Source organism: Halichoerus grypus, chromosome 2 (genome assembly GCF_964656455.1).
Source record: "Halichoerus grypus chromosome 2, mHalGry1.hap1.1, whole genome shotgun sequence".
NCBI lineage: Eukaryota > Metazoa > Chordata > Mammalia > Carnivora > Phocidae > Halichoerus > Halichoerus grypus.
In genome coordinates this window covers 91,632,542-91,659,227 of record NC_135713.1, presented here as the reverse complement: position 1 = coordinate 91,659,227, position 26,686 = coordinate 91,632,542, and the positions used below count along the sequence as shown (strand labels likewise).

Here is a 26,686-nt window from a genome sequence, read left to right as displayed (position 1 = left end):
CATATTGGGCTGCTATCAGCAGTGTGGCTCTTGCCCTCAGGGGGGAAGGTGATGGAGCCAAAGCTGTTGCATAAGGGACCTGGGGCGATCATTGATCTGTCGGCATTGTTGAACTAATTCACGGGAGTAGAATTCTACAGCAAGCTGCTCAGGATCTGCCTGAAATCCTGGGAGGAGCTTTAAACTGCACACTTCAGTACACAATTGGATGGCAGTGATACTCTCCTCACTGCACTTTCTGTAAGATTCAAAGCAGGCACAGAATTTAAAGCAAAAGGCCACAGGAGTAGCTGCAGACGTGAACGTCTGCATTCTGACCCTCTACCTCTCTGTGGCTGCCGCCAGAGCACATGAGGAAACACAGCCTTGCCTGGCAAGTTCTGATGGTACGATCACAGACAGGAAGTATGGGGCAACTAAAACTAATTGCACATGATGGAATCAGACGGACTTGGTATTCAGACAGAGTAGAGCAGTTCTCTGGAGACTCCCAGAGTTGTGCTGCCTGGACTCACTTGCCAGACTTAAGATCTCACATGAGCATTCCACACTGCCAGCAAATCCTAGTAGTGGCATTTTCCTACACACTGGGTTGACCATTTCATGTCTTCTCTCTTCAGATCTCCACACCCCTCTCCATTCTTGGCTGATGATCTTGTCTCCTGTTTCACAGTGAAAAACCGATAGCTCAAGGTCAACCCCTCCACTTTGTCCCCATCCCATCCCCTTTCTTCTCAAGAACTCTTCTCATGCAGTTACCCTGTTCTCCCTCAGCACCAGTTTCTCCCTCTACTCAGTCATCCCCATCAACATGCCAACCATACTTCATTTCACCAGCTACTGCTCCATTTCTCTGCTTGTTTGCAAAGCAAAATGTATCAAAAGAGTTACTCATCCTTAACGTCTCCACTTCATCCCCTCCTTTTTTTTTTTCCTCCCCTTGGACTTTTACTCTGCCAGTCCTGAAATGACTTGTATCTGGGTCACCAATGACCTACATCTTGCCAAAACCAAAGCCCTCACTGTAGTCAGTCTCGACAGAATTTAACACAGCAGGTCACTTTCTCCTTGTTGAAACACTTCTCCCCCCTGAGTCCGTATGTGCCTGGTTTTCCTTTCACCTTGCTTTCCGCGCCACCCCCCCCCCCCCCCCCGCCCCTTCGGTCTTCTTCTCTGGTTCCTTTTCTACCAAATCTCTACTGGTTGTGGGGCCAACAGAACTCTGTCTGGCCTTTTTCCCTGACTAAAAACTCTCTACCTAAATAAGCTCATCCAGTGGCAGGATTTTAAGTCCTATTTAAATATTTAATATTGAGGTGCCTGGGTGGCTCAGTCAGTTAAGCATCTGACTCTTGATTTTGGCTCAGGTCATGATCTCGGGTTGTAGGATCCACCCAGTGTTGAGCTCTGCGCTTAGCACTGAGTCTGCTTGGGATTTTCTCTCTCTCCCCCTCCCTTTGCCCCTCCCCCCTCCTAAATGAATGAATGAATGAATGAATGAATGAATAAATAAATAAATAAAATCTTTTAAAAAAATAAATGTTTAATACTCTCCAATTTACATTTCCAGTCTGAACCTTTCTACTTGAGTTTCAGGCTGTTATGTATAATAGCCCCATCGATACTGCCACTTGGATGTGTGTAAGAGACATCTTTCCATTTAAAACCAAACCCTTGATTTTCTTCCCCAGACCTATCCTTTCTCATTTCAGGAAATGACATCATTATCTCCCCAGCTGCTCAGGCCCCAAACAGCAGAACTATTCTTGATTCCTCAATTTCCCTCAGACCTTGTATTAAGTTCTTAGATCGTCTGTAATAAATTACCTCAAATGGGCAAATAAAAGCACCAGAAATTTATTCACTCACAGTTCTAGAGGCTAGAAGTCTGAAATCAAGGTATCAGAGAGGCCATGCTCTCTGGAGGCGCTAAGGAAGGAGTCCACCTTGCCTCTTCTGGCTTCTGGTGATTGCTGGCAATCCCTGACAAACTCAGTTTGGGGCAGCAGAAATCCAGTCTCCCCTCTGTACAAAATTCCACATCTGATCCAGCAGCAAGCCTTAGCCCTCCATCTCCAATACTTTTTACCACTCCTACCACACCTTTGTCCCAACCCACATCACCTCGATCACTCAGATAACTGCCTCCTACCTGGTCTCTCTCACTCCACTTTTGCCCCTTCCAATCCACACTTCACAAGGCAGCCAGAGTAACCTGTCCAAAGTGTAAATCAGGTTATTATTCCTATGCAAAACCCTCCGGCTTCCCAATACCAAAGAACAAAATCCAGCTCTTTAACTTGGCTTGAGAGGTGCTGGGTGATCTTTCCAGCTCTCTACCTTCCTCACCATTCTCTGGCCCTCATGTTCACCAGGCTGCAGTCACACTGGGCTGCTTTCTGTCCCTCTAAGCCTGCTGAGCTTCTAGGTCTTTCCATTTGCTGTTCTGCTTGAAACACTCCTCTCCCAGGACCTCATGTGCCTACCTCCTTTTCATCGTTCAAGTCCCAACTCATGAGTCCCCTACTTAGAAAGGGCTTCCCAACCCGCCTAGCGGATGTGCTGTCTCATTAGCTGAGTTATGCTCCCCCTAGCTCTTCTTTTCAGTGTCTGATTTACCTTGTTTATTTGCTCATAGATTTACTCATAGATTTACTGTTTATTATTTCTGTGGCCCTCCAATAGATCCTAGGTTCTGTGAGCAGCTCTTTAGTTCTCCGTGTCCACTGCTATACCCCAGCTCCTAAAAGTGATTGCCACAAGATGCTCAATTTGTGTCTGACTAAAATGGGCTACCTTTGTATTTTGTGGCTTCCCCCCTCCCTTCCAAGGTACGTTTCATTTTCTAGTAGTAAAATCCACCGTTTTTATGCATTAAAAATTTTGTATAAATTCCTACATGTTAACAATCAAGAGGGAGAAAATGGCCTGTTTTCATACCCTGCCCCAACTATCTCTAAACATCTCTGCTTTGGATTCTTCAGAATATCTCAACTAATTTTGTGGCCACCCCTCCCAGCCTTACCCCACATACACAGGTGCATGCTCATTCCCAACTTGGTACACACTTTGTACACACCTTCCCCAGAGAAGAAGCTAGCACCTCACCCCCATGAAAAAGCATTTCTTAATGTGTGTGTAGAAGACTATAGAAAGAAATATAGAAGGAATTTTACAGTTATTACTGTTTGGGTTTGTGGGGAAAATCGACTTGATGTAAAGGATATGAATATTGTTTCACATCAATCTGCTGAGTCACATCTTAATCCAGAATAGGTAGCAAATGCCCATTAGGGAATTCAAACTAATGTACCAAAATATCTTCCTCCTTCCTCCCTTTGTTTTTCAGATAGATGGTTACAAAGTTAGGCAGAAAAGAAAATGATCAACAAATTTAAAATTTGTTCCTCTTTGTTTTTGGTATTCTCCATGTTAACCAATTCTAGTTCATTCACTGTATCTTCTTTTTTTTTAATTTTAATTCCAAGATAGTTAACATACAGTATTATATTAGTTTGAGGTATACAATGTAGTGCTTCAACAATTCTATACCTTATTCAGTGCTCATTATGATACATGTGCTCTTAATCCCCTTCACCTATTTTACCCCTCCCCCAACCCACTTCCCCTCTGGTAACGGTCAGTTTGTTAAGAGTCTGTTTTTTGGTTTATTGCTTTTTTTCCTTCCTTCATTTATTTTATTTAATTCCACATATCAGTGAGATCATATGGTATCTTTCTCTAACTTATTTCACTTAGAATTATACTCTCTAGATCCATCCACATTGTTGCAAGTGGCCAGATTTCATTCTTTTTTATGGCTCAGTAATATTCCATTGTGTATGTATTCCACATCTTCTTCATCCATTCTTCTATCGATAGATACTTGGGGTGCTTCTATAATTTGGCTATTGTAAATAATGCTACAATCAACATAGGGTGCATATATCTTTCCAAATTAGTGTTTTTGTATTCTTTGGGTAAACAGCCAGTAGTATGCTTACTGGATCATATGGTAATTCTATTTTTAACTTTTTTAAAAAAGATTTTATTTATTTACTTGAGAGAGAGAGAGAGAGAACGAGCAGGGGGAGAGGGAGAAGCAAACTCTCTGCGGAGCAGGGAGCCCGATGCAGGGCTCAATCCCAGGACTCGGGGATCATGACCTGAGCCGAAGACAAACACTTAACCAACTGAGCCACCCAGGCGCCCCTATTTTTAACTTTTTGAGGAAATTCCATATTGTTTTCCACAATGGCTGCACCTGTTTGCATTCCCACCAACATTGCTCAAGGGTTCCTTTTTCTCCACATCCTCGCCAACACTTCTTGTTTCTTGTTTTTCTGATTTTAGCCATTCTCATAGGTGGGAGATGATGTTTTAGTGTGGTTTTAATTTGCATTTCTCTGATAATGAGTGATGTTGAGCATCTTTTCCTGTATTTGTTGTCTATCTGTATATCTTAGGAGAAATGTCTATTCATGTCTTCTGCCCATTTTTTAATTGGGGTATTTTTTTTTTTTTTTTTGGTGTTAAGTTGTATAATATGTTCGTTATATATTTTGGATACTAAACCTTTATTGGCTATATTACTAGCAGATATCTTATCCCATTCATTAGGTTACCTTTTAGTTTTGTTGATTGTTTCCTTTGCTGTGCAGAAGCTTTTTTTTTTTTTTTAGATTATTTATTTATTTATTTGAGAGAGAGAGAATGAGAGAGAGAGCACATGAGAGGGGAGAGGGTCAGAGGGAGAAGCAGACTCCCTGCTGAGCAGGGAGCCCGATACGGGCCTCGATCCAAGGACTCCAGGATCATGACCTGAGCCGAAGGCAGTCACTTAACCAACTGAGCCACCCAGGCGCCCTGTGCAGAAGCTTTTTATTTTGTTGTAGTCCTAGTAGTTTATTTTTGTTTTCCTTTCCCTTGCCTCAGGAGACATTTCTAGAAAAATGTTGCTATGGCTGATGTCAGAGAAATTACTGCCTATGCTCCCTTCTAGGATTTTTATGGTTTCAGGTCTCACATTTAGATCCTTAATCCATTTTGAGTTTATTTTCATGTATGAAATAAGAATACTTACAGCATGTAGCTATCCAGTTTTTCCAACACCATTTGTTGAAGAGACTGTCTTTGCATATTCTTGCCTCCTCTGTCAAGGATTAATTGACCATATAATCGTGGGTTTATTTCTGGTCTTCCTATTCTGTTCCATTGATCTATGTTTTTGTCCGAGTACCATATCATTTTGATTACTACAGCTTTGTAGTATATCTTAAATCTAAGATTGTGTTACCTCCGGCTTTGTTCTTTTTCAAGATTCTTTGCCTATTTGGGGTCTTTTGTGATTTCATACAAATTTTAGGATTATTTGTTCTAGTTTTGTGAAAAATGCTGTTGTGGTATTTTGATGGGGACTATATTAAATCTATGGATTGCTTTCAGTGGTATAGGCATTTTTACAATATTTATTCTTCCAATCCATGAGCATGAAGTATCTTTCCTTTTGTTTGTTCATCTTCACTTTTTTCATCAATGTTGTTTTATAGTTTTCAGAGTACAAGTCTCTCACCTCCTTGGTAGAGTTTATTCCTAGGTATTTTATTATTTTTGGTGCAATTGCAAATGGGATTGTGTTCTTAATTTCTCTTCCTGCTACTTCATTATTAGTGTATAGAAATGCAATGGATTTCTGTATACTGATTTTGTATACTGTGAACTCATTGAATTCATTTATCAGTTCTAGTAGTTTTTTGGTGGAGTCCTTAAGGTTTTCTATATAGAGTATCATGTCATCTGCAAACAGTGAAAGTTTTACTTCTTCCTTACCATTTTGGATATCTTTTATTTCTTTTCCTTGTCTGATTGCTGTGGCTAGGACTTCCAGTACTATGTGGAATAAAAGTGGTGAGAGTAAGACATCCTTGTCTTATTCCTGATCTTAGCGGGAAAGCTCTCAGTTTTTTGCCATTGAATGTGATGTTAGCTGTGGGTTTTTTATATATGGCCTTTATTATGTTGAGGTATGTTCCCTCTAAACCTACTTCATTGTGGGTTTTTATCATGAATGGATGTTGTACTTTGGCAAATGCTTTTTCTACATCTATTGAAATTATCATATGATTTTTATCCTTTCTCTTGTTGATATGATGTGTCATGTTGATTGATTTGCAAATATTGAACCACCCTTGCATCCCCAGAATAAATCCCATTTGATTGTGGTGAATAGTTTTTTTAATGTATTGTTGGATTCAGTTTGCTAATATTTTGTTGAGGATTTTTGCATCTATGGTCATCAGAGATATTGGCCTGTAGTTCTCTTTTTTCATAGTGTCTTTATCTGGTTTTGGTATCAGGGTAATGCTGACCTCATAGAATGAATTTGGAAGCTTTTCTTCCCTTTCTATTTTTTTGCAATAGTTTGAGCAGAATAGGTGTTAACTCTTCTTTAAATATTTGGTAGAATTCCTGTGAAGCCATTTGGTCCTGGACTTTTGTTTGTTGAGAGGTTTTTGATTACTGATTCAATATCATCGCTGGTAATCAATCCGTTCAAATTTTCTATTTCTTCCTGAATCAGTTTTGGGAGGTTATATGTTTCTGGGAATTTATCTGTTTCTTCTAGGTTGCCCAATTTATTGGCATATAATTTTTCATAATATTGTCTTATAATCCTTTATATTTCTGTGGTGTTGGCCATTTCTCCTCCTTCATTTCTGATTTTGTTTACTTGAGTTGTCTCTCTCTCTCTCTCTTTTTTTTTTTATAAGCCTGGCTAAGGGTTTATCAATTTTGTTGATCTTTTCAAAGAACCAGCTCCTGGTTTCATTGTACTATTGTTTCTTTAGATTCTATTTCATTTATTTTTGCTCCAGTCTTTATTATTTCCTTCCTTTGACTTGTTTTGAGTTTTTGTTCTTTTTCTACGTCCTTTAAGTGTATGGTTAGATTGTTTATTTGAGGTTTTCCTTGCTTCTTGAGGTAGGCCTCTATTGCTATATACTTCCCTCTTAGAACAGCTTTTGCTGCATCCCAAAGATTTTTGGACCACTGTGTTTTCATTTTCCTTTGTCTGTCTGTATTTTTTTTATTTCCTCTTTGATTTCTTGGTTGACCCATTCATTGTTAGGTAGCATGTTATTTAGCTGACATATATTTGTGTTCTTTCCAGATTTTTTCTTGTGGTTCATTTCTAGTTTCATAGCTTTGTGGTCAGAAAAGATGCATGGCATGACTTCAGTCTTTGTGAATTTGTTGGCCACTTGTTTTGTGGCCTAATACATGATCTATTCTGGAGAATGTTCCATGTGCACTTGAAAAGAACGTGTATTCTGCTTTTTTAGGATGGAATGTTCTGAATAAATCTGTTAAATCCATCTGGTCCAATGTGTCATTCAAAACCACTGTTTCCTTGTTGATTTTCTGTTTGGATGATCTATCCATCGATGTAAGTGGGGTGTTAAAGTTCCCTACTATTATTGTATTACTATAAATTACTTCCTTTATGTTTGTTATTAGCTGCTTTATGTATTTGCAGGCTCCTGTTGGGTGCATAAATATTTACAATTGTTATATCTTCTTGTTGGATTTTTTTCCTTATGATTATATAGTGTCCTTCTTTGTCTCTTGTTATAGGCTTTGTTTTAAAGTCTGTTTTTTCTGGGAGCGCCTGTGTGACTCAGTCAGTTATACATCTGCCTTTGGCTTAGGTCATGATCCCAGTCTTGGAATCAGCCCCTTGCCCCCCCCACCCCCCCGCCGCATCTGCCAGATTCCCTGCTCACTGGGGAGCCTGCTTCTCCCTCTCCCTCTGCCCCTCACCCCTGTTTGTTCACATTCTCTCTCTCTGCATTCTCTCTCTCAAATAAATAAAATCTTTAAAAAAATAAAGTCTATTTTGTCTGATATGAGAATTGCTACTCCAGCTTTCTTTTCACTTCCATTTGAATAATAAATGCTTTTCCATCCCTTCACTTTTCATCTGCATGTGTCTTTAGCTCTGAAATGAGTCTCTTGTAGGCAGCATATAGATAGATCTTGCCTTTTTATCCATTCTGTCACCCTGCACCTTTTGATTGGGGTGTTTAGTCCATTTACATTGTGAGTAATTAATGACAGGTATGTACTTATTGCCATTTTGTTACTTGTTTTATGGTTGTTTTTGTAGTTCTTCTCTATACCTTTCCTTTCTTGCTCTTTTTTCTCATGGTTTGCTGGCTTTCTTTAATGATATACTTGCATTCCTTTCTCTTTATTTTTTTCATATCTATTATTGGTTTTTGATTTGTGGTTACCATTAGATTTGTACATAACATCTTCTGTATATAGCAGTCTATAGTAAGTTGATGGTTGCTTAAGTTTGAACCCATTCTTTACTCTTCCCCCCACCCCATTTTAAAATTTTTAAAAAAATATTTTATTTATTTATTTGACAGAAAGAGAGAGAGCACAAGCAGGGGGAGTGGCAGGCAGAGGGAGAGGGAGAAGCGACGCAGGGCTCGATCCCAGGACCCTGGGATCATGACCCGAGCCGAAGGCAGACACTTAACCAACTAAGCCACCCAGGTGCCCCCCGACCCGATGTTTTAGATATATGGTGTCATATTTTACATCCTTTTGTGAATCCCTTGACTGATTTTTATAGATGTACTAAGTTTTACTCTGTGTGCTTCCTAGTTTTCTTATTCTTACTTATGGTTTTCCTTTCCACTCAAAGAGCCCCCTTTAACATTTATTGTAGGGCTGGTTTAGTGGTCATGAACTCTTTTGTTTGTCTGGGAAACTCTTTATCTCCCCTTCTATTCTGAATGATAGACTAGCTGGATGGAGTATTATTGGCTGAAGATTTTTCTTTTAAGTACTTTGAATATATCATGCTACTCCCCCTAGCCTGCAGATTTTCTGCTGAAAAATCAGCTGACATCCATATGGGGTTTCCCTTCTATGTAACTGTTTCCTTTCTTCTTGCTGCCTTTAAAATCACTACTTTTTGCCATTATAATTACTATATTTCTTGGTTTGGACATGCTTGGGTTGATTTTGTTGGAAGCTTTCTGTGCCTCCTGGATCTGGATTTTCATTTCCTTTCCCAGATTAGGAAAGTTTTCAGCTATTATTTCTTTTTTTTTTTTTTTTTTTAAGATTTTATTGATTTATTTGTCAGAGAGAGAGAGAGAAAGCACAACCAGGGGGAGCAGGAGACAGAGGAAGAAGCAGACTCCTTGCTGAGCAGGGAGCCCGACGCGGGACTCGATCCCAGGACCCTGGAATCATGACCTGGGGCGAAGGCAGACCTTAACCGACTGAGCCACCCAGGCGTCCCACAGCTATTATTTCTTCAAGTAAATTTTCTGTCCCCTTCTCTCTCTTTTCTCCTGGGGTTCCTATAATATGAATGTTATTATGCTTGATGCTATCTCTGAATTCCCTATATCTATTTTCATTTTTTATTATTTTTTTTTCCTTTCCAGTTCCATTTCTCTGTCCTCCAGGTCACTAATCTGTTCTTCTGTTTCCTCTAGTCTACTATTTATTCCCTCTCCTGTATTTTTATTTTTGGTTATGGAGTTCTTCATCTCTGATTGGTTCTTTTTTAGGTTTTCTATCTCTTTGCTGGGGGATCTCACTGAGATCCTCCACTCTTTCTCATGTCCAGTGAGTATCTTTACGACCATTACTTTAAATTCTCTATTAGGCATATTACTTATCTCCATTTCATTTAGCTCCTCGTTGTGATGTTGTCGTGTTCTTTCACTTGGGACATATTTCTCTGTCTCCTCAATGCTGCATGCCCCCTAGTATTGTGGCTGAGCCACATTTGCCTTCAGTCCAGTCATCTGCAATGGCTCTCTTTACCTGTTTGGGCAGGGTTTAGTCTGTGCCTTGTTAGTGGGCCAGTCTGGGGTTGCTTTGGGCTTGGGTTGAGTCGGACTAGGGGTTTGCCAGAGCTATAGTAGCCCTGAACTGCAGGGTGCTTTCTCTGTGTCGTCCCCTCAGAAACTTTCAATGGTGAACAGGGCCTGCAGTCAGACCAGATATCTGTCCCAACTGCTGGAGCTGCAGTTGGACTGGTGTGTGTTGGTTATCTTCCTCTCCTCCTGGGGCACGAATCCCTTTGGAGACGTGCTGGTCCCTGTTAGGGCCGCTTGCACACTGCCAGGCTTGTGGCACTGTTTTGGATGGGCTCTGGCCAAGGGTGTACTGGAGGGGAGGGGGGGCATGTCTGCAGGAGAATGTGGGCGCTGGGCAAGCAGTTTTAGCAAGGTTTGTGCAGATCTGCTGTGTGAGGAGACCAAGTGCTCAGGCCTGGCTGGTAGGGGCATGTCCATAGGAGAACACAGGGGGCAGGGCATGCTGTTAGCAATTTAAATGTAGGGAGTGTTGGTGCGGGACTGGTGCCCATAGGTGTCCATGTGTCTAGGCTATGGGGCAATGGAGGGAATGGGGTCCGCCAGCTCCTTTGTTCCTGGAGAAGTCTTCCAAGGATCCCTGCCCCTCCAGCACATGCTCTGAGATGAGTAGAGAAGTCTCGCTCCTGTTTACCCCTGGTGTTTTTCAAGCTGCTCCTCCTTCGCTGTATCTCCAAAGGGCTGTTGGTTGTGTGGGCTCTTTAAGGGTGTGGACTCCATTTCTTGTGGCCCTGAAGCTCTCCCAGAGTCAAGCCCGCTGACTTTTAAAGTTCCCGGTGTTAAGCCCCACTGACTGTAAGAACTCATAAAGTTATACAGCTCTGGTTTTCAAAGCCAAATGTTATTCGTCTTCCCTGGGCAGGTTCTCCATGCTTGGCCTATCTGTTTCTTTCCTCTTTCCACACCTGCAGGGTCCCTCCCTCCGAGGGCAGTGCCATGGATTTGTTTAGCTACGAACTAAGTCTCTGCCCTTCCTACCCTCTGCAGTGTGGCCTTTTCTGTACATTTAGCTGTGGAGGGTCTGTTCTGCAAGTCTTTGGCTTGTTTTCTGCATTGTTTACACTCATGTGGGTGTTATCTAGATGTATCTGTGGGAGGAGATGAGCTTGGGGTCCTCCTACTCCGCGATATTCCCCCGAAGTCCTCACATTCACTGTATTTTCAAAGGTCTCTTGACTAATACTGGTTGTGCTGTCAAGAAACTCTGACATAAAGTAATCTATATCTTGATTTTGTTTTTAGATTGCTATATCTTAGCTTTCAAACTGGTTCAACTTACTGTCTCCTATGAACCTGTGTCACCTCTCAGTTTCTAGGCTATTTCTTTCCTTCTTGTCTCAGCAATAATCCTGACAAGTTACTTTCCTTGCTTGCTGGCTTCACTTTCCACCGACTCCTCAAATGCCCTCGTTCTGCTTGGGCAGAAGTCACCATCACCCTCTTTATTGGCATTCCTGTTCCTGTTGCATTTCCACACCAGCACAGAAGCTGGTGGCCGCAGCAATGGGAGGGCTGAAGATTACACAGCAATAAACAGGAGCACCTTACCCTTCTTGGGAGCAGTCACTCAGGTAGTGTGTTTCAATGGGAAGAGCCTGGGTTTTAGAATCAGATCATCTGGCCATAAATTCTGTCTCTCTCCTTTTACTATCTGTGACCTTAGGTGGTGACTGGACTTCTCTGAGCCTGAGTTTTCTCATCTGTAAAAACAAGGAATATATTTTCTGGAATTGTGAGAATAGAAGTAAAACACAAAGGCTCTCACAAGTTTTTAAGTTTAGCGTAAAATTATTCCTTTAAGAATCTCGACAGCACAGGGGCGCCTAGGTGACTCAGTTACTTGAGCGTCCAACTCTTGATTTAGGCTCAGGTCATGATCTCAGGGTTGTGAGATCGAGCCCCACAGCAGGTTCTGTGCTGGGCATGGAGCCTGCTTAAGATTCTCTCTCTCCCTCTGACTCTCTTCCCCCACTTGTGCACCTGCTCTCTTGCTCTCTTAAAAAAAAAAAAAAAAAAGGATCTATACAGCACACATTTTTAAAAATCCATAAAAACAATTCAGCTGATAGTTTTAGTTACTTATTTCCCTGAAAGATGAAAGCAAGTGAAAGATACTGATTTTGCCATTCTTCGTGTATTTTTTATCACAGTAATGATAAATCTGCTGAGCTTCTTTTCCTCAGTCTATAAAAATATGTTTTTTTCATTGTTAAAGTTAATTGTACTTAGAGAAAATCTCAGGTTAATGCAAGAAGAACTTAAAAACTGAGAGATAAGAACACATTTATAAATAGGTTAAAAAAAAAACCAAAAACCCCAAACCACTATGAAGCATTTGTTCATTGCCTCATGCATATCTTAGCAATAGAACACTGTTATCATGATCAGCATAGTGTATGTGCAAATCTCCTACTTGTCTGTGTTCACCTTTTTTTCCCAGTATACTAGCTATGTGATCTTGAGCAAGTAACTTATCTTCTTCATGTCTAGGAATGTATTTTCTATTTGGTTCAGTGTGCAGTGGGGAGACGATAGAAGTACTTGTGCTAGAACAGTAACAAGTGAAAGGGAGATTTAAGATTATTTTTGAAGAGACAGGCAACTTGCTCATTTGCAGGGTTTCCAATTATACACTTTGGCGTTTTACTTATTTGGAGGCTATCTCGTCCCCATTTACAAAGCAAACTCCATGAGATCAAGGACTACATCTTGGTCGCCCAGCACCTACATGGTCCCTGGAACACAGTAGAGGCTCTACAGCTGCTGCTGAATCATTGAATTATGGGTGGAGGAAGACTAGAAGGACAGAGAGAATGAAAGAAGGAGGTTATCTAGGAGACAGTAGCTACTACACATGTGTGAAGAACCTAGACTTAACATTGTGGCAGGAGAGTGGAGAAAAGGGGATAAATCTGACAGATGCTACCAAAAAGTTAACAGTGTTTGCTGACTGAATGGGAAAAGCAAAGGAGAGACAGAGAAGAGTGAGGTTTCCCACCTGAGAAGCTGAAACTGTGGTTATCCTGTTACCTCAACAGGAAGGTTAAGATGGGGAGGAGCTTGAGAGCAAGAAACATACATTTAATTCTTGGGTGTATTACTTATGAGGATAGAATGTGTCATTATGTGGAAATCCCTCCTAAGAAGCTTCAAATGAGGGATTTGGGGGCATATTGGAACTGGAGGTGTTGGTTGGAGTGCACAGAAAAACCATGAGACAGTTAGGTCCCTGAGGGAGTGAGAACTGAATGGAGTCAGCTGGAGCACAGATCGGGAACCAAGGAATGAGACAGTGGTGGACAAACTGGAGGATTGGGCACGGAGTGGGGAGAGTATTTGGTGACAGAAGCAAAGTGGGGACGGTAAGAGAAGAAGCATGCTCTGCTTGTTCCTGCAGACATGTTTCAGAGTAAAGAACACAGTTACCCGGGATTTCTAGGAAATTCATGCAGATAGTTTAAATATAGTCTAAAAATCAGGTTGTCTAGATCAGTCACTTTCAAACTTTTTTATTGCAACGTACTCTAAGAAATAACATTTTACATTTTGATTCAGGGTACACACACACACACACAATTGATACAAAAGTTTCCCTCAAGAATACTCACCCTCGCTATGTACAGTCTATTCAAATAGTTTCATCTATTTCATTTTTTAAATTCTGCTAAAGCCCACTATTTCATTTTTTAAATTCTGCTAAAGCCCACTAAACTGGTTTAATGCCCATTAATAAGTCATGGGACTGGAAGTTTAAAAAGCACTGGTCTATATGTTGTTTACAATAGGAAACATAATGAATTTGAGGAGAGAGCACATTTTGAGAAAATTTTAATTTTAGTTAGATAAATAAAGGGTTTTGTTCGGTATTCATTGCAGTACAAAACACATACTTCTATAATCGGGGCCATTCTGTGAGCACACCTCAAAATTTAGAACTAAAAGAGAAGCACTCGCTTTTCAGCATCCTCTGTTGTCGCCTTAACTGTTGGTTTACCACCTTGTAAGAAAAATTTGAAGTCTCGACTTTGGATCCAGGCAATGAGATGCCATTGAAAGCACTCTGGCTTTGGAAGTGGACAGACCTGGGCTCAAATCCTGGCTCTGCTGCTTAGTAACTATGACCTTTGCCAGGTTTCTTCACCTCTTTGATTTTGTTTCTTTATCCATAAATGGGGATAACATTCACCCCAACTCAGATGCTGTTGTTGGTGAAGAAGCCACATTGTTCACGATACTTTACTCAGTACTTGGTGGGCATGCAATAAATGGCAATTGGTACTATTGTCCTTGGTTGTGAGGGTGAAATTCTATACCACTTGTAAAGCTCCTAGTACAGTACCTGGCAAAAAGCAGTAATAAATATTAATGATCTTTCCATGCCAGAAACCAAAGGATAGAAATGTACATGGAAATGTACAAACGAGTTATATAACATGATTTTTTAGGATGATATTTACTAGATAAAGCAAAGCATATTGAGAACATTGATGTTATTGGAGAGATTGAGGCTCCTTTGTATAAAATGAAAAATGATGCATCACTGACATACTTTTCTCAATTCCCTCACTGATGTAAACATTAAAGTGATCACAGTGCATTTATTCAACAAGCCTAAATTTATTAAGACAGCAATGCAAAATAGTGGTGATGAAAACACAACAAGAAACAGTTCCTAGATATTTGATAAAGTAACCAATTGTTAGCATTTACTTTTTCTCCCGGGCAGCGTACCACCATGGACCACTGATAGCATTATTATCTCTCTGCTTTTTGGCTCTTTCGGATTCTACTCTGACTTTCCTCACCAATTCAGAAGGATGGCTTAAAGATGCTTTGTTGGAAGTAATAAGAGCTCCATGGTCCAATTCTTGGTGATCTACTTCTGACATTAAAAACACTTCACCCTGCTCAAGAACTCCTTGTCTTTTATAGTTTGTCCTCTGTAGCCTCAGGGTAACTCTAACTGGACTAGCCCATAATTCACCTATGTGTAATCTTATTTCCATATCACATTATTTTACTTGCCTCTCACAAAGTAGGCAGTGAAGTTGGCCGAGTATCATATCATTTGAAGAATAAAATGAAACTTTCCCTTTCCCCCCCTATTTTTCAACTTCCTTGGCTCCCTCCCAACTCCTTTATTGTATGTTCTGGTTGTGATAGATTTCAAATGTGTGGTCATCACAGTAATATGGTAAAAGGATGCCCTTACTTCAGATATAAAGCACTTGCAGACACTTTCAAATAGTTTCCAAAGGGAGTGATGGAATTTTTATTAAGTAACTGCTGAGTGCTTGTGTGCAAAGCTGAAGGGCCTACAAAGATGCTTGAGATGAAATCCCTTCACCAAGGAGTGTATATTTAATGAGAGAGATGTCACATCTACCAGTTGCTATAGGGGATGGCGTGACTCACAAGGTGTCTGGGGGAAGGAGCATAAAGTTGAATCTCATTCTTAAATTCACATGTATGGTGATTCAGTACTTATCACTTCTCCAGATGGCTTTTGTTGCCCACATTAGTCATTTTGACCAGTGCCTACAACTGCAAAAGAATATGCAAAAGTTGGAAAGACAGGAATCTTGGGGTGCCGTATTCTAGATATGTGCATTCATAAAAGAAACTCTCTTGGTATATGTGGTTTCACTGTGCTGTCACACTTGACAAGTGAAAGATGTGTAAAGCCCTGCAAAGATTTTCTATTTGCTATTCCAAAAAAATGGCACAAGAACTCCTTGGGGGATGGATCTGTGATTCTCGGATCGAGTAGCTTCCACATGGAATTGCCACCCATTAGCTGTGTGGCTCGTGCTAAAATTCAGAAATAAATATTGCCCAGGCAGCCCCCAGTTTAGATGGTGGACTTAAAATAAGGAGAAAACCTGATGAGTGATGGAAGATTGTTGCTCCGATCATGTAGTTTTAAAGTCTGTGAAAAATGGGGAGCCGGGCATATCCGATGATGTGAGCGAGCACATGAGAGCCCAGGTAAGGCATTAATTTCAGTTCATGAATAAGCAGCAGCTCCTTTTATAAAACTTGATCTAACAGCATTTGCTGCAGGTATGGCCCCTCAGAAAGATGGTTCATGTATCTGGTTTAGGGAATTTCTAAACTGTTGCTGGTTTACATAGCATTGAGAGAGTATTCCTCTAGAAAATCAAAGATCTCCATCCGTTGATCAAGCAGTGAGAAAGGTTCTCCAGGAGGGAAATAAGTTGATGTTCATCAGATCCTTGCTGCTTTCACATGTGCTTATCACTAGCTTTCTGTCAAAAGTATTTAGCGAGGGCCATTGGATCAAGGGGGCGGATGGATGGATGAAGCCTGCTCTAGGTGAGAATAGAATAAATATCATTTCATTGAGTGCCTTGTTTTACAGGAATTATTTAATTTTAACATAACGCTATATGGTTTTATTCTGCTCATTTTACAAGTTAGGAAACTGAGCCACAGAGAGGTGAAGTGATTTGCTCTGGACTTTACTTCTTGTCCATCCTGGAGCCGTATAGGGATGGTGTGCCTTGTGAGGGTGCAGTGGAATGCGTGTCTTTGGAGCCTTCGCTCCCTGGTTCTCAGCGTTGCTGCAGCACTTGGAAGGCTGCTCCTGCTATCTTAGTCACCTTTCCGACCAGCTGTGGATTGTCCCAGCCGCACTGAGTGCGCATGGTTGGGGATCGCTTAAGTGAGTACCCGGTCACTTTCCAAGAGCATGTTGAGTCCTGCAAGTGGCAGCAGGTGATGCGCTTTGAGCAGCAGAGATAGTGAGACCTTACCGAGCTGTGATCGCCACAGAAAAGATAAATAACATGGTTACTAGAAGGAGTTATGAAGAACATCCAAACCATATAATCAAATCCTAATCTAAATGGTAAGAGAGGTTGAGATTTGAATTTATGGAAATATTGGAAATTTGATAAAGAAAACCCCTTAAGTGGCCTTTTAATGTGTGACACGAAATAACTTGGAGAGCAGAAGAGTGTTCCTTGCCTTTCTTTCAAAATAAAACTCCCCTGCCACCTACCCCTGTTGCAGATGCAGAGATAAGTAGTGATAGATGCTTTTTCCAAAATACATTAAAGGAGTAGCAGCTTGTTAAAATTGCTTTTCTTTCTTAATATTTCACTTTGATTTTTATCTTTCTGTCCATTTCTCACTCCCATCTTCTATTCTCATCTCACCGATTGGCCATCCTTATACTTATATATGCAGGTGAGGGACTCAGTCTCATTACCCTTTTTCAGTGTTCCAAGAGCTTTTGACTTCCATCCTCTGGCAAAATGATGGTGCCTTATTATTCCCCAGCTCTCACTCCAGTTGAAGTCTCTACTCTAATTTGGTTGATTCGAGCCTTCTCGTCTACTTACCCCATTCCCCATACCATTTCCTATCCTTTTCATCTGCCTTTCCTTTACAGATCATAAATATATCCTCACCAGTTGCTTCAAAGTTATCTTTGTCTTGGAGTTCCATCATTTTGCAGTTTTTCTAGGTGTGGCTTTCATTTTATTTATCCTGCTTGGGATTCATTGCAATTCCTGAACCTAAAGATTCATGTGTTCCATCAAGTCAAAAAAATTATTTTCCTATATTGACCTTCTGATTTTTTGTTGGAACTTCTAATTCTTTCCTCCATGTCTTTTAATACCTTTTTTTCTGTTTTTGCTCTTAAACTCTTTGTACTGCATTTGAGTACTTTTCTGAAGTCTTTTTTTTTTTTTTTTAAGATTTTATTTATTTGACAGAGAGAGACACAGCGAGAGAGGGAACACAAGCAGGGGGGAGTGGGAGAGGGAGAAGCAGGCTTCCCGCCGAGCAGAGAGCCCGATGCGGGGCTTGATCCCAGGACCCCGGGATCATGACCTGAGCCGAAGGCAGACACTTAACGGCTGAGCCACCCAGGCGCCCCTGAAGTCTGTTTTTTAAATCTCTTTCCAGTTTATTGTTTGTTTATTCAGTGGGGTCTGTCTAATCAGTGTTTATCTATCCTTGAGTTTTCGATTTTGACTCTTCTATTTTTTTTTAACAATAATTGAAAGAATAATTCTATTAGCTTTGAAGAAGTGTTATGTGGTTCCTGTAAAATCTGACTTTAAAATTTTTTTATTCTTTTGTCATGTTTTCAGTTCCCACTTTTATATCACTAGTCTTTGTAAACATTTTTAGTTTGAACTGGATCTATCTAATAGTTCTGGTACCTGGAATTCTTGGTAGTGGTGGAGGGGTGGGGTGGGGCATTCCTCATCCCTGTGTCTACTGATCCTTGTTCATGGCAGACAGTTTGAGTGTTTTGTAATTTTGGATTGTGAGTTTTTCTTCAGAGTTTTTTTTTTGTCTTTTTGTTTTGTTTTGTTTTGTTTTGTTTTAGTGGTGATCCGCTACAGGCTGAGGTTGAGTTCTGTCCCTCCAGAGAGGTTTTGTGTATACTTTTGTCAGGGGTCCCAGGATTATCACTGGCCTGGGCCACTTTTTAGCTTCTCATTTAGAGGGACAGACCATCCAATAGTGGCTTAATCTGAGCTTCAAATCTACATGAAGTGGGCCTGTGGCTATCAATTCTCAGGGAGGCTTTTTTTCCCCATATTCACAGAGATTCAGGCTGAGACAGATAAGCTTCTTAACTGTCTCCTTGTGCACTTGAAGCACTTTCCCCCAGTCTGCTCTTCACAGAGGGACTGGTCTTTTGCGAGTTCCAGCTTTATGTGGGAGTCTCAGTTCCCATTCTCTCACCCATACTTCATGAAGGCCGTGGGGCTTCTTCTGAACCACATGGATTTACAATCCAAATCCTGTGTTACCAAGGCTGGTGAGCTGCTCTCCTCTTGGGGCTGCTAGCATCAGTTCAGAGGCTTGGTTCTGGTTTTCAGGTCCCTGTGTGTTTGACCCTGGGAAATTCCTTATTTTCTTGAGAACTCAGCTATTCATTTTAAAAGATATTTATTATATTGTACCCAGAATTTTTAAGCTTTTAATAGCAAAAGATTTTTTTAAAAAGAGATCTATTCTGCCAAGAGCACGTCATCATGATCCTCTGATGGTTGTCTGCTAGAGGGTCGAAGAGGCCTGTCCACATCCAAAGAGCAGTACGCAAAAGGGGCCTCTGCCCTTAAGAAGTTCATAGATTTTTTTTGTCTGACTCAATTCATAGAGTCTGAGGACTATTCATTTAGTCTTTCACTCTATCATCTTTACATTCAAATCACATTCAATAGTTAGTAAATTCCCACTATCCAGGCTTTCATTCATTTATTCAGCAAATATATATTGTGTACAGCATTGCTACATGCCAGATATGTGCTCATTGTGCTCAGCAAAAACATACCCGATTCCCGTCTACATAAATAAATGTGAAATTGTAAATGGAACAAGTGCCAGAAAGCAAACGTGCATATGGTGCTGTGAGATGTGATGATTCGTTCAGCTCAGGCCAGGAAGGGCTTAATTGGGGAAGTGAAATAAACAAGAATAGCTTCCACTGAGTGAAAAGGGGAGTGATAATTGTGCCAGACGCAGCACAGTATGTGCAAAGGCCCTGGGGTGAGGATGAAGGACTAAAAGAAGGGTGGTGAGATGAAAGGGGAGAAGTGAGAAGAATATGGTTCCAGAAAAGGCTGAGAGGGAGCTAGGAGTCAAAGCATGGAACACCTTGTGGGCTGTGTTAAGGAGCTTTTCTGTTTATCATAAGTGCTATTGAAGGGCTTTAAACCAGGGAATGACACATATAATTTGGCCTTTGAAAAGCTCTTTCTCACTTTAGAGAGGAGAACGGATTTGAGAAAGCAAGAATGACAAGACGATTGTCAGTAGACCAGATTGAGAGTTGCTGGCAGCTCAACTTCAATTTTGGCTTTGTAGACATGAAGGTATCGACAGATTTGAGATTTACTTAGCAGATAAAATTATCAGGAAGAAACAGAGTTTCTGGCTTATATAACTGGATGGCTAGTGATGTTCCTTTAGTGAAATTGGAACCACTGGATAAGGACAAGGATTGGTGGAAAGGCCATGGCTTTTTCTTTTATACAGATTGGGTTTGAGGTTTTTGAAACATCTAAGAGGAAAATATCAAGAAGCAATTGGATATATGGATCCAGAGCCCAGAGAAGAGATCTGGGGTTATAAATACATGAGGATTTGCTTATAAGTGTTCATCAGATGAGCTTTCCAATGGAGAGATGATGGATATCTATTGGATATAGAGACATGCAGGTTACTAGTGACCTTAACAGGAGCTGTTTTGATGGTAAGATGGGGTGAGTAGGATGTAGAGTATGTAGAAGATGAGGAAACGGAATAAGTGAGTTTAGACAACTTTCAGGAAGTTTGCCAGTGAAGTTATATAAGGCTTGCATTCATTTTTAAAAGAAATATGTCACTTAATTATGATTGGAAGGTAAAATCTTTTAAAATGGAGACTCAATAGAAAAAAATTTAAAATAGTTTCTTCATAGTGAAAAGGTGGTCAAGACCAAGACCTACATTGGCACAGAGGGAAACCAGAGACACTCAACCAGTATTGAAGTGTAATAACAGCTAGCATTTATTGAGCTCTCACTATTGTTCCAGGTGTCATTCTAAATGCTTATAACACGTATTAACTAACTTAATCTCTGTAACAACTCTGTGAGGTAGGTACGCATTAGCCCCTGCAGCACACAAGGAAACCAGTTACAGAGAGGTGCTGTAACTTGCCAGGGTAGGACAACAGGGATTTGGACCCAGATAGTCTGACTGTGGAGTTCATGTTCTTAAACACTATGCTATCCTGCTTCTCAATACATGGGTGCATAATAAGATATTTGTATCATCTGTGAGCCTAGGTATGGGCCTCTCCATCTAACTATTGAAAATATTATTGGTTGTATAATGACTTTGGGACAAAAGTACAACTAATGTTCACTTAAATATTTTGTTATAACTTTCTTGGCTTTATGTTCTAGAACAAGGCATGCATAAATGGAAATGTTATTAGATCAGCTTTAGCTTTAATCAGTGGCCTTTAATAAATGTGTGCACATTATTCATTTAATTGCACCTGTTATCTATGTGGTAGCCTCACAACTGAGGGTATAACAGGTAAGTAAGCAGAATTCACCACATTCTGAAGCCACCTGCCAAGGTGTGTATTTGTGAGTGTCCGTTAACCCATGTCCTAAAATACGTGACCTTTTCCAGATTCCTGGGGATTGGCTTTAACAACATGTGTGTGTTTATTCTCCTCCTAAGGATTTAACAACACTGAGAGGACATGCGACAAAGAGTTTATTATTCGGAGAACAGCCACCAATCGAGTCCTGAATGTCCTCCGTCACTGGGTCTCAAAGCACGCACAGGTAATTTAGTGGTAACGTTAATTGCTTTCAAGGAATTTTTTTTTAAACCAACTTTTTAAGTCGTTACATTTGTAAAACGCCTTCTGAGCCTTTGGAGTTAGGGTCTGAAACCTTGGAATTAGAACAGAAAGGGAAGAAATAGGACAGACGTAGAGATCAAAGCAAACACATGCATATTTGCCAAATATCCACTGTATCAGATCTGGCGTGACACAGGAGGTGAAGCCCGGTCCCTCTTTCTTCATCTTTTGAGACAACGGCACCCACCTGAGGCGCTAGAGCCACTGTACTGTGCCCCCCAGGGAGCGCCATTCATAGGGCCCTCCCTGTAGCTGGAGGTAAGCAGCAGATGCCCCCGGAGATGAGCAACACTCTGGACCCACACGCTCTGGTGTCTGGTCAGGGAGTATTTTCTCAGGCGGATTTAGGAGATATTTTGCCTCATGCCTTGGATGTTTTGGTTCCTAGTATTCTATTTTGAAATTGCATCATGCTGACAGGACACCTCCTTGTTACTTGTTTGTGTGTTTTCAGTACACCTTCGTAAAATTTATACCCATTTCACAATTTCACGAAGTAAGGGAAGGGCCTCCTTTGCTTCATGGGCTTGAGACACGCGTTGTGCTTTTTTTTTTTTAAAGATTTTATTTATTTATTTGACAGAAAGAGATATCGAGAGCAGGAACACAAGTGGGGGAGTGGGAGAGGGAGAAGCAGGCTTCCCGCTGAGCAGGGAGCCCGACACGGGGCTCGATCCCAGGACTCTGGGGTCATGACCTGAGCCAAAGGCAGATGCTTAATGACTGAGCCACCCAGGCGCCTCACGAGTTGTGCTTTTGTCACCCACTGCCGAATAATGGGCGGGCCCTGGCAGACAGGTGGCTGCCTAGCACCCTGCCAGGAGAGTTTTGAAGAGAGGGAAGGGAGCCCTCCATGGCTCAGATCAGAATGCATTAAACATATAAAATGTGAATAACATGCTAATGAATAAAGAAAGAAGGAACTTCCAGGTCTCACTTCATTATATTCTCAGAGGCTGTCATGGGTCTGCCACGTGGCCCTTGGTGACAACAGTCCATGAGATTGGGGTCACAAGAGAGCCAGGTGCCTGGAATCCCTGTGGGAGAATTCACTAATTGGGAAAAGTGGGATTTGGGCCCCACCATCAGTTAGCCCGTGACAATTCTTAAGTGTTAATTAAAATAAAAATGAAGGTAGCACATTAAATATAGGATGTAAAAATTTTATCTTACACATCTTAAATAAATAAAAATGGATCCCATATGACTCAAATTCCGAGAACCGTCCTGAGTCCATTGAAAATGTCTAGTCTCTCCTCCTCATCATCTGAGGGAGCTGCTTGTAAGTCCCATTTGCCTCATTGCAGATACATGATAATGAGGTTTCTCCTGTGTCTGACTGTCCATCCCATCCCTCTCTGGTTTTGGACTCGGGGTCCTGACTTCTGATTCCGGGGGCCTGCGGTGGCTTCAGAGATGCGGAGTAGCTTCAGTACCCAAGGCTTAGCAGATGCCCCTCGCTTGTCTTCCCTGCTGAAAGTGAAAGCCCAGATTGACTTGGGCTCAGCTTCCTCCTATCTGCAAATCTTCTCTCCAAAACCTCTAATCTTGCTTCCCTATCAGCCTCACCTCCTTTCTGTCAATCCCCAGTGCCCTCTTTTTCTAATAATCTGAAACAGGAATCCCTCACAATTCACATAAAACTCTTGTAGTAGCTAGAAAAGAGTCGCAAAGCAATTGACAATATGCTGGGCTTACTTTACTTTGGGTGAAGAGAACTCAGAGACAGGGAGATGGGTGTACTGAATCCCTTGCTTCTATGATAAAGAGATTTACAGTAAGGTGTTATCATTTGGCTTGACCTTGGCTGCATTGTACTTGCATAAATACATATGTGCATACAGGCAATATTAGATTGAATAGCACCAAGTCACTGGAATAGAAAGTGGATTGATATGAAAGCAAGGGTCTCTTTATTCAGATTGTATCCTGGGGCCTTTAGTTGTAATCCAAAAAGCACCCTAAGTGTTAGCTGTTGTTCGGACAGTTCAGCTACTTTGCAGCCTGTTACTCAAGGTGTGCTTGTATGTGGGGAAGCACTTTGTCATCAGTTCCATTTAGGGGCCCACACTGGGAATCCCAGCTTTTCTACATTGGAGGCATATATGGATGGTACACATTGCTCAGATATTCAGTCTTTTGTCCTGACATGATTACTGTATAAAATGTAGACCCTGATGTGCCAGAGGAAGCTCTTACCATTCACTCCTTTGTCTTTTCTTACCTTCCCTGAATGTGTGAGTAGATTTTAAGGATCTGTGGTTTCCCATTGTCCTGGTGTAACCTCATCGTGTGCACATCCTGTCCCCTTCCTCATTCATGTGAGTTCTCCATCACCCTGGCATGGCCTGAGCCAGTTTAGCCCCCAGGAGGTGTGGGTGTTGCCCCTGGCTTGACGGGCCCCAAGCAAGCGGACTGCCATGGTGCATAAAGAGAGAAAGAACTCTGCTAGTTAACCCTCATCGTTGCTGTCTTTGGTTTTCACCTCCCAAAATGAAGGACTTGGACAATAGGATTTTTCATTATCTGATTCACTTTGTGCAGGTTGAGTCCATTAAGGAAGACTGTAACATTATTGTGGCAACCTGATTATTTTTAATTAATAACTTTTCCAAAAAAATGAGTAAGAAGTTGTAATCTTTTCAAAAATACAGCCAAACATGCTAACAGTTGCATTTCTCCTCACATGGTAGACCAACCAGAACTACCACTTCAATTTACTGAAAACAGAAAAGCCTCAGGGAAGTGACAAGATGTAGCTTTGTCCCCCAAAAATCTAGAGAATTGAGTCTTCTACAAAATATTAGGTATCATGTATCTATTTCTCACTTCTCATCGAAGGTAACTAATATTGGCAGATACGACCCTGAACTTAATTCAGGAGAAATAGAGTGGGAGAATTATGAGTGTTGGTTCTCCAGAGAAATAAAATTTCCCTAGGATGTCACCCTCAACTCCTTTCCTGCAATGTGTGCTAGAACGCCATTCCTGGAAACTTCTAGGCTTTCCTTTAATAAGTATTTGGTTAAGGCTAGAATGCCTTTTTTTTTTTTTCTGATTCTGAAAGTTTTCATCTGTTATATATTCTGCCCTAGTTTCTCTTCATTTTGTTGTGCTTTTTCACTCATTTGTTGCCTTTCATGTGGAAAGTGAAGCCACAAGGCCTGGCTGGGTTCCTCCCACATGCCTTGTCTATGGGTTAGCAGAAGCTGCAGCCCAGAGTCGGGATACATGTGTTCTTCCAGCTCTGCCACTTTATCTTCTGTGGGGCCCGATTCTGTCCCTTGGCCTCACTGGGGGTTAATATCCTCTTCTGAGAATGAGAACACCCATCCATCTCTTGCCTCCCCCAAGGATGTAGGGAGGATTAAAGGCAACATTGAGGGGTGCCTGGGTGGTTCAGTCATTAAGCGTCTGCCTTCGGCTCAGGTCATGATCCCAGGGTCCTGGGATCGAGCCCCGCGTCGGGCTCCCTGCTCAGCGGGAAGCCTGCTTCTCCCTCTCCCACTCCCCCTGCTTGTGTTCCCTCTCTCGCTGTGTCTCTCTGTCAAATAAATAAATAAAATCTTTAAAAATAAAATAAAATAAAGGCAACATAGAATCAAGAAGCGTGAAAGACATAAAGTCCACTGTAGGTGGGTGTGACCAAATCCCTTCCAGCTAAGGACAGGAGGTGAACATTTCATCCCCCGACAAGGAGCCCTAGTTCCCTGCAGACAGGACTTGTCTTCTTCATCTTTGTGTCTGCTTCCTCAGGGCTCTGCAGTGCTGGGCACCTGGGAGATGCCCAAATCCAGTTTACGTGTTCATGTTGCCGTTGTTCATCCTCTCCAGGAGGTCATTCTCAAGCATTTACAGTTTCCGAAGTCAGCCAAGACAGAGACTAAAGCCCCCAGGGGACCAGAAGTCAGGGCTGTGTGTATAGAAAATCTGAGAGAAAGAAATGTTTTCATTAGGTGTCCACACGCTTCTCAAGCGTCTCCTGCTAGGAGGCCTCACGTGTCATTTGCCCAGTGCCAAGTTGTCTGCAGGTTTCGGGCCGCAGTGCTTTTAACCCCGTGCTCCCCGGGCTGGTTTGTCTTCTGTGCACAGACAGGAGAGGGCAGGGCTCTGAGGCTGGCACTCGAGTGTGTGTCCGAGGCCTGGTGTGTATAATCTAGAGCAGTTTTGGTTTTCCCGCATTGCCTTATTGATCCACTGATTCTGGAGAGATACTCAGTCCAGTTGTTGGAGGAATTCTACAGACCATGGAACGGCACTAATGAAGCAGCCCGCAGCTGTGTCCACAGATTACCACCTGCTCCATCTGACTCTGGGACCCGTTGGAGTGACAAGTGGCCAAGAATGAAATGATCCCTCGTTTTCTTAACCGTAGGTTAAGGGGAATGTTTTTAAAAGCACGAGATCAGATAAAAATGACCTACTCACATAAAAATCTCCTTCCCTAAGGAGCTCATGGAGGGAACGTTGCTACCTTCCTCTCTTTTCCCTCACCTCCTTCATTCATTCACTAGCAAGAATTGAGCACCGGAGGGTGCCAGACACCGGGTTGATGTGAGCGTGAGAGGATCCAGACATTGCCTGAGTCAGGGGAGCTGGTCTTCAGTCTCCAGTGGAGAGGGCTCCAGAAGTCCCACCAGGTGCCCCACAGGAGTTAGCCACCGTCCACCTGCCATATCCAGAGCAGCGCCCAGCTCCACCTGCCCTGACAGGGGAAAGTGAAAGCAAGATGGGAAAGCGAGAAGTGGAGAGGAGGTGTTGGGGAAAGAACGGGGGGCCTTTGGGTAGGCTTCCAGGCTGAAAGCAGGCCAGGCTAGGCTAGGAAGGAAATGTCTTATTCTGGACTGAACTGGAACCTGGATCAATGTTTTGGATTGGACATTCTGATGGAAGAGACAATTCTTGTACCTAAAGGTTCTCCAAGACTTTGGTGCCGGCCCAAAACTATGTGCAGGGTGGGGAAGGATGGCCGACAGAGCAGTTTAATGGGATCAGTGAAAAGGAGTACCGCTGCTTGATCATTACGTCATTGTTTGTGGTACAGGACGTGCAGGTCATCTGGGTGGGCTGTTTCACAGAATATATCAAAATAACTCAGCTGTTATGTCTCTAACTCACTTCAGTCCTCTTACATTCATTGTTGGGGGACAAAGAGGGCACACATTTAGCTGATGACGAAGACCTCTCAAGTTTATATTTCAGTTTATACGCTTTGTTGCATTTTACCTAGCTATTACATTCTTCATCTAAAGGGCACTAAACTTAGGAGTGTGGCTCAGTGACTTTACCTTCGAGCGCACCTGTACAACGACCACCTGATGAAGATATGGTAGCACCCGAGGCCCTCCCAGCCCATGCCCCTCTT

At 41.8% G+C, this 26,686-nt stretch overlaps 1 protein-coding gene across 3 annotated transcripts in view; it reads left to right on the top strand.

Moving 5' to 3' along the window:
* The window catches only part of RASGRF2 (Ras protein specific guanine nucleotide releasing factor 2), a 233,432-nt gene that overhangs the window by 166,969 nt on the left and 39,777 nt on the right, over positions 1–26,686 (top strand). For all 3 annotated transcript variants that reach the window (XM_036067434.2, XM_036067409.2, XM_036067419.2), the window contains one exon: positions 21,135–21,241. In XM_036067434.2, the coding sequence (XP_035923327.1) occupies positions 21,135–21,241 (107 nt within the window). The remainder of the gene's footprint in view (positions 1–21,134; positions 21,242–26,686) is intronic.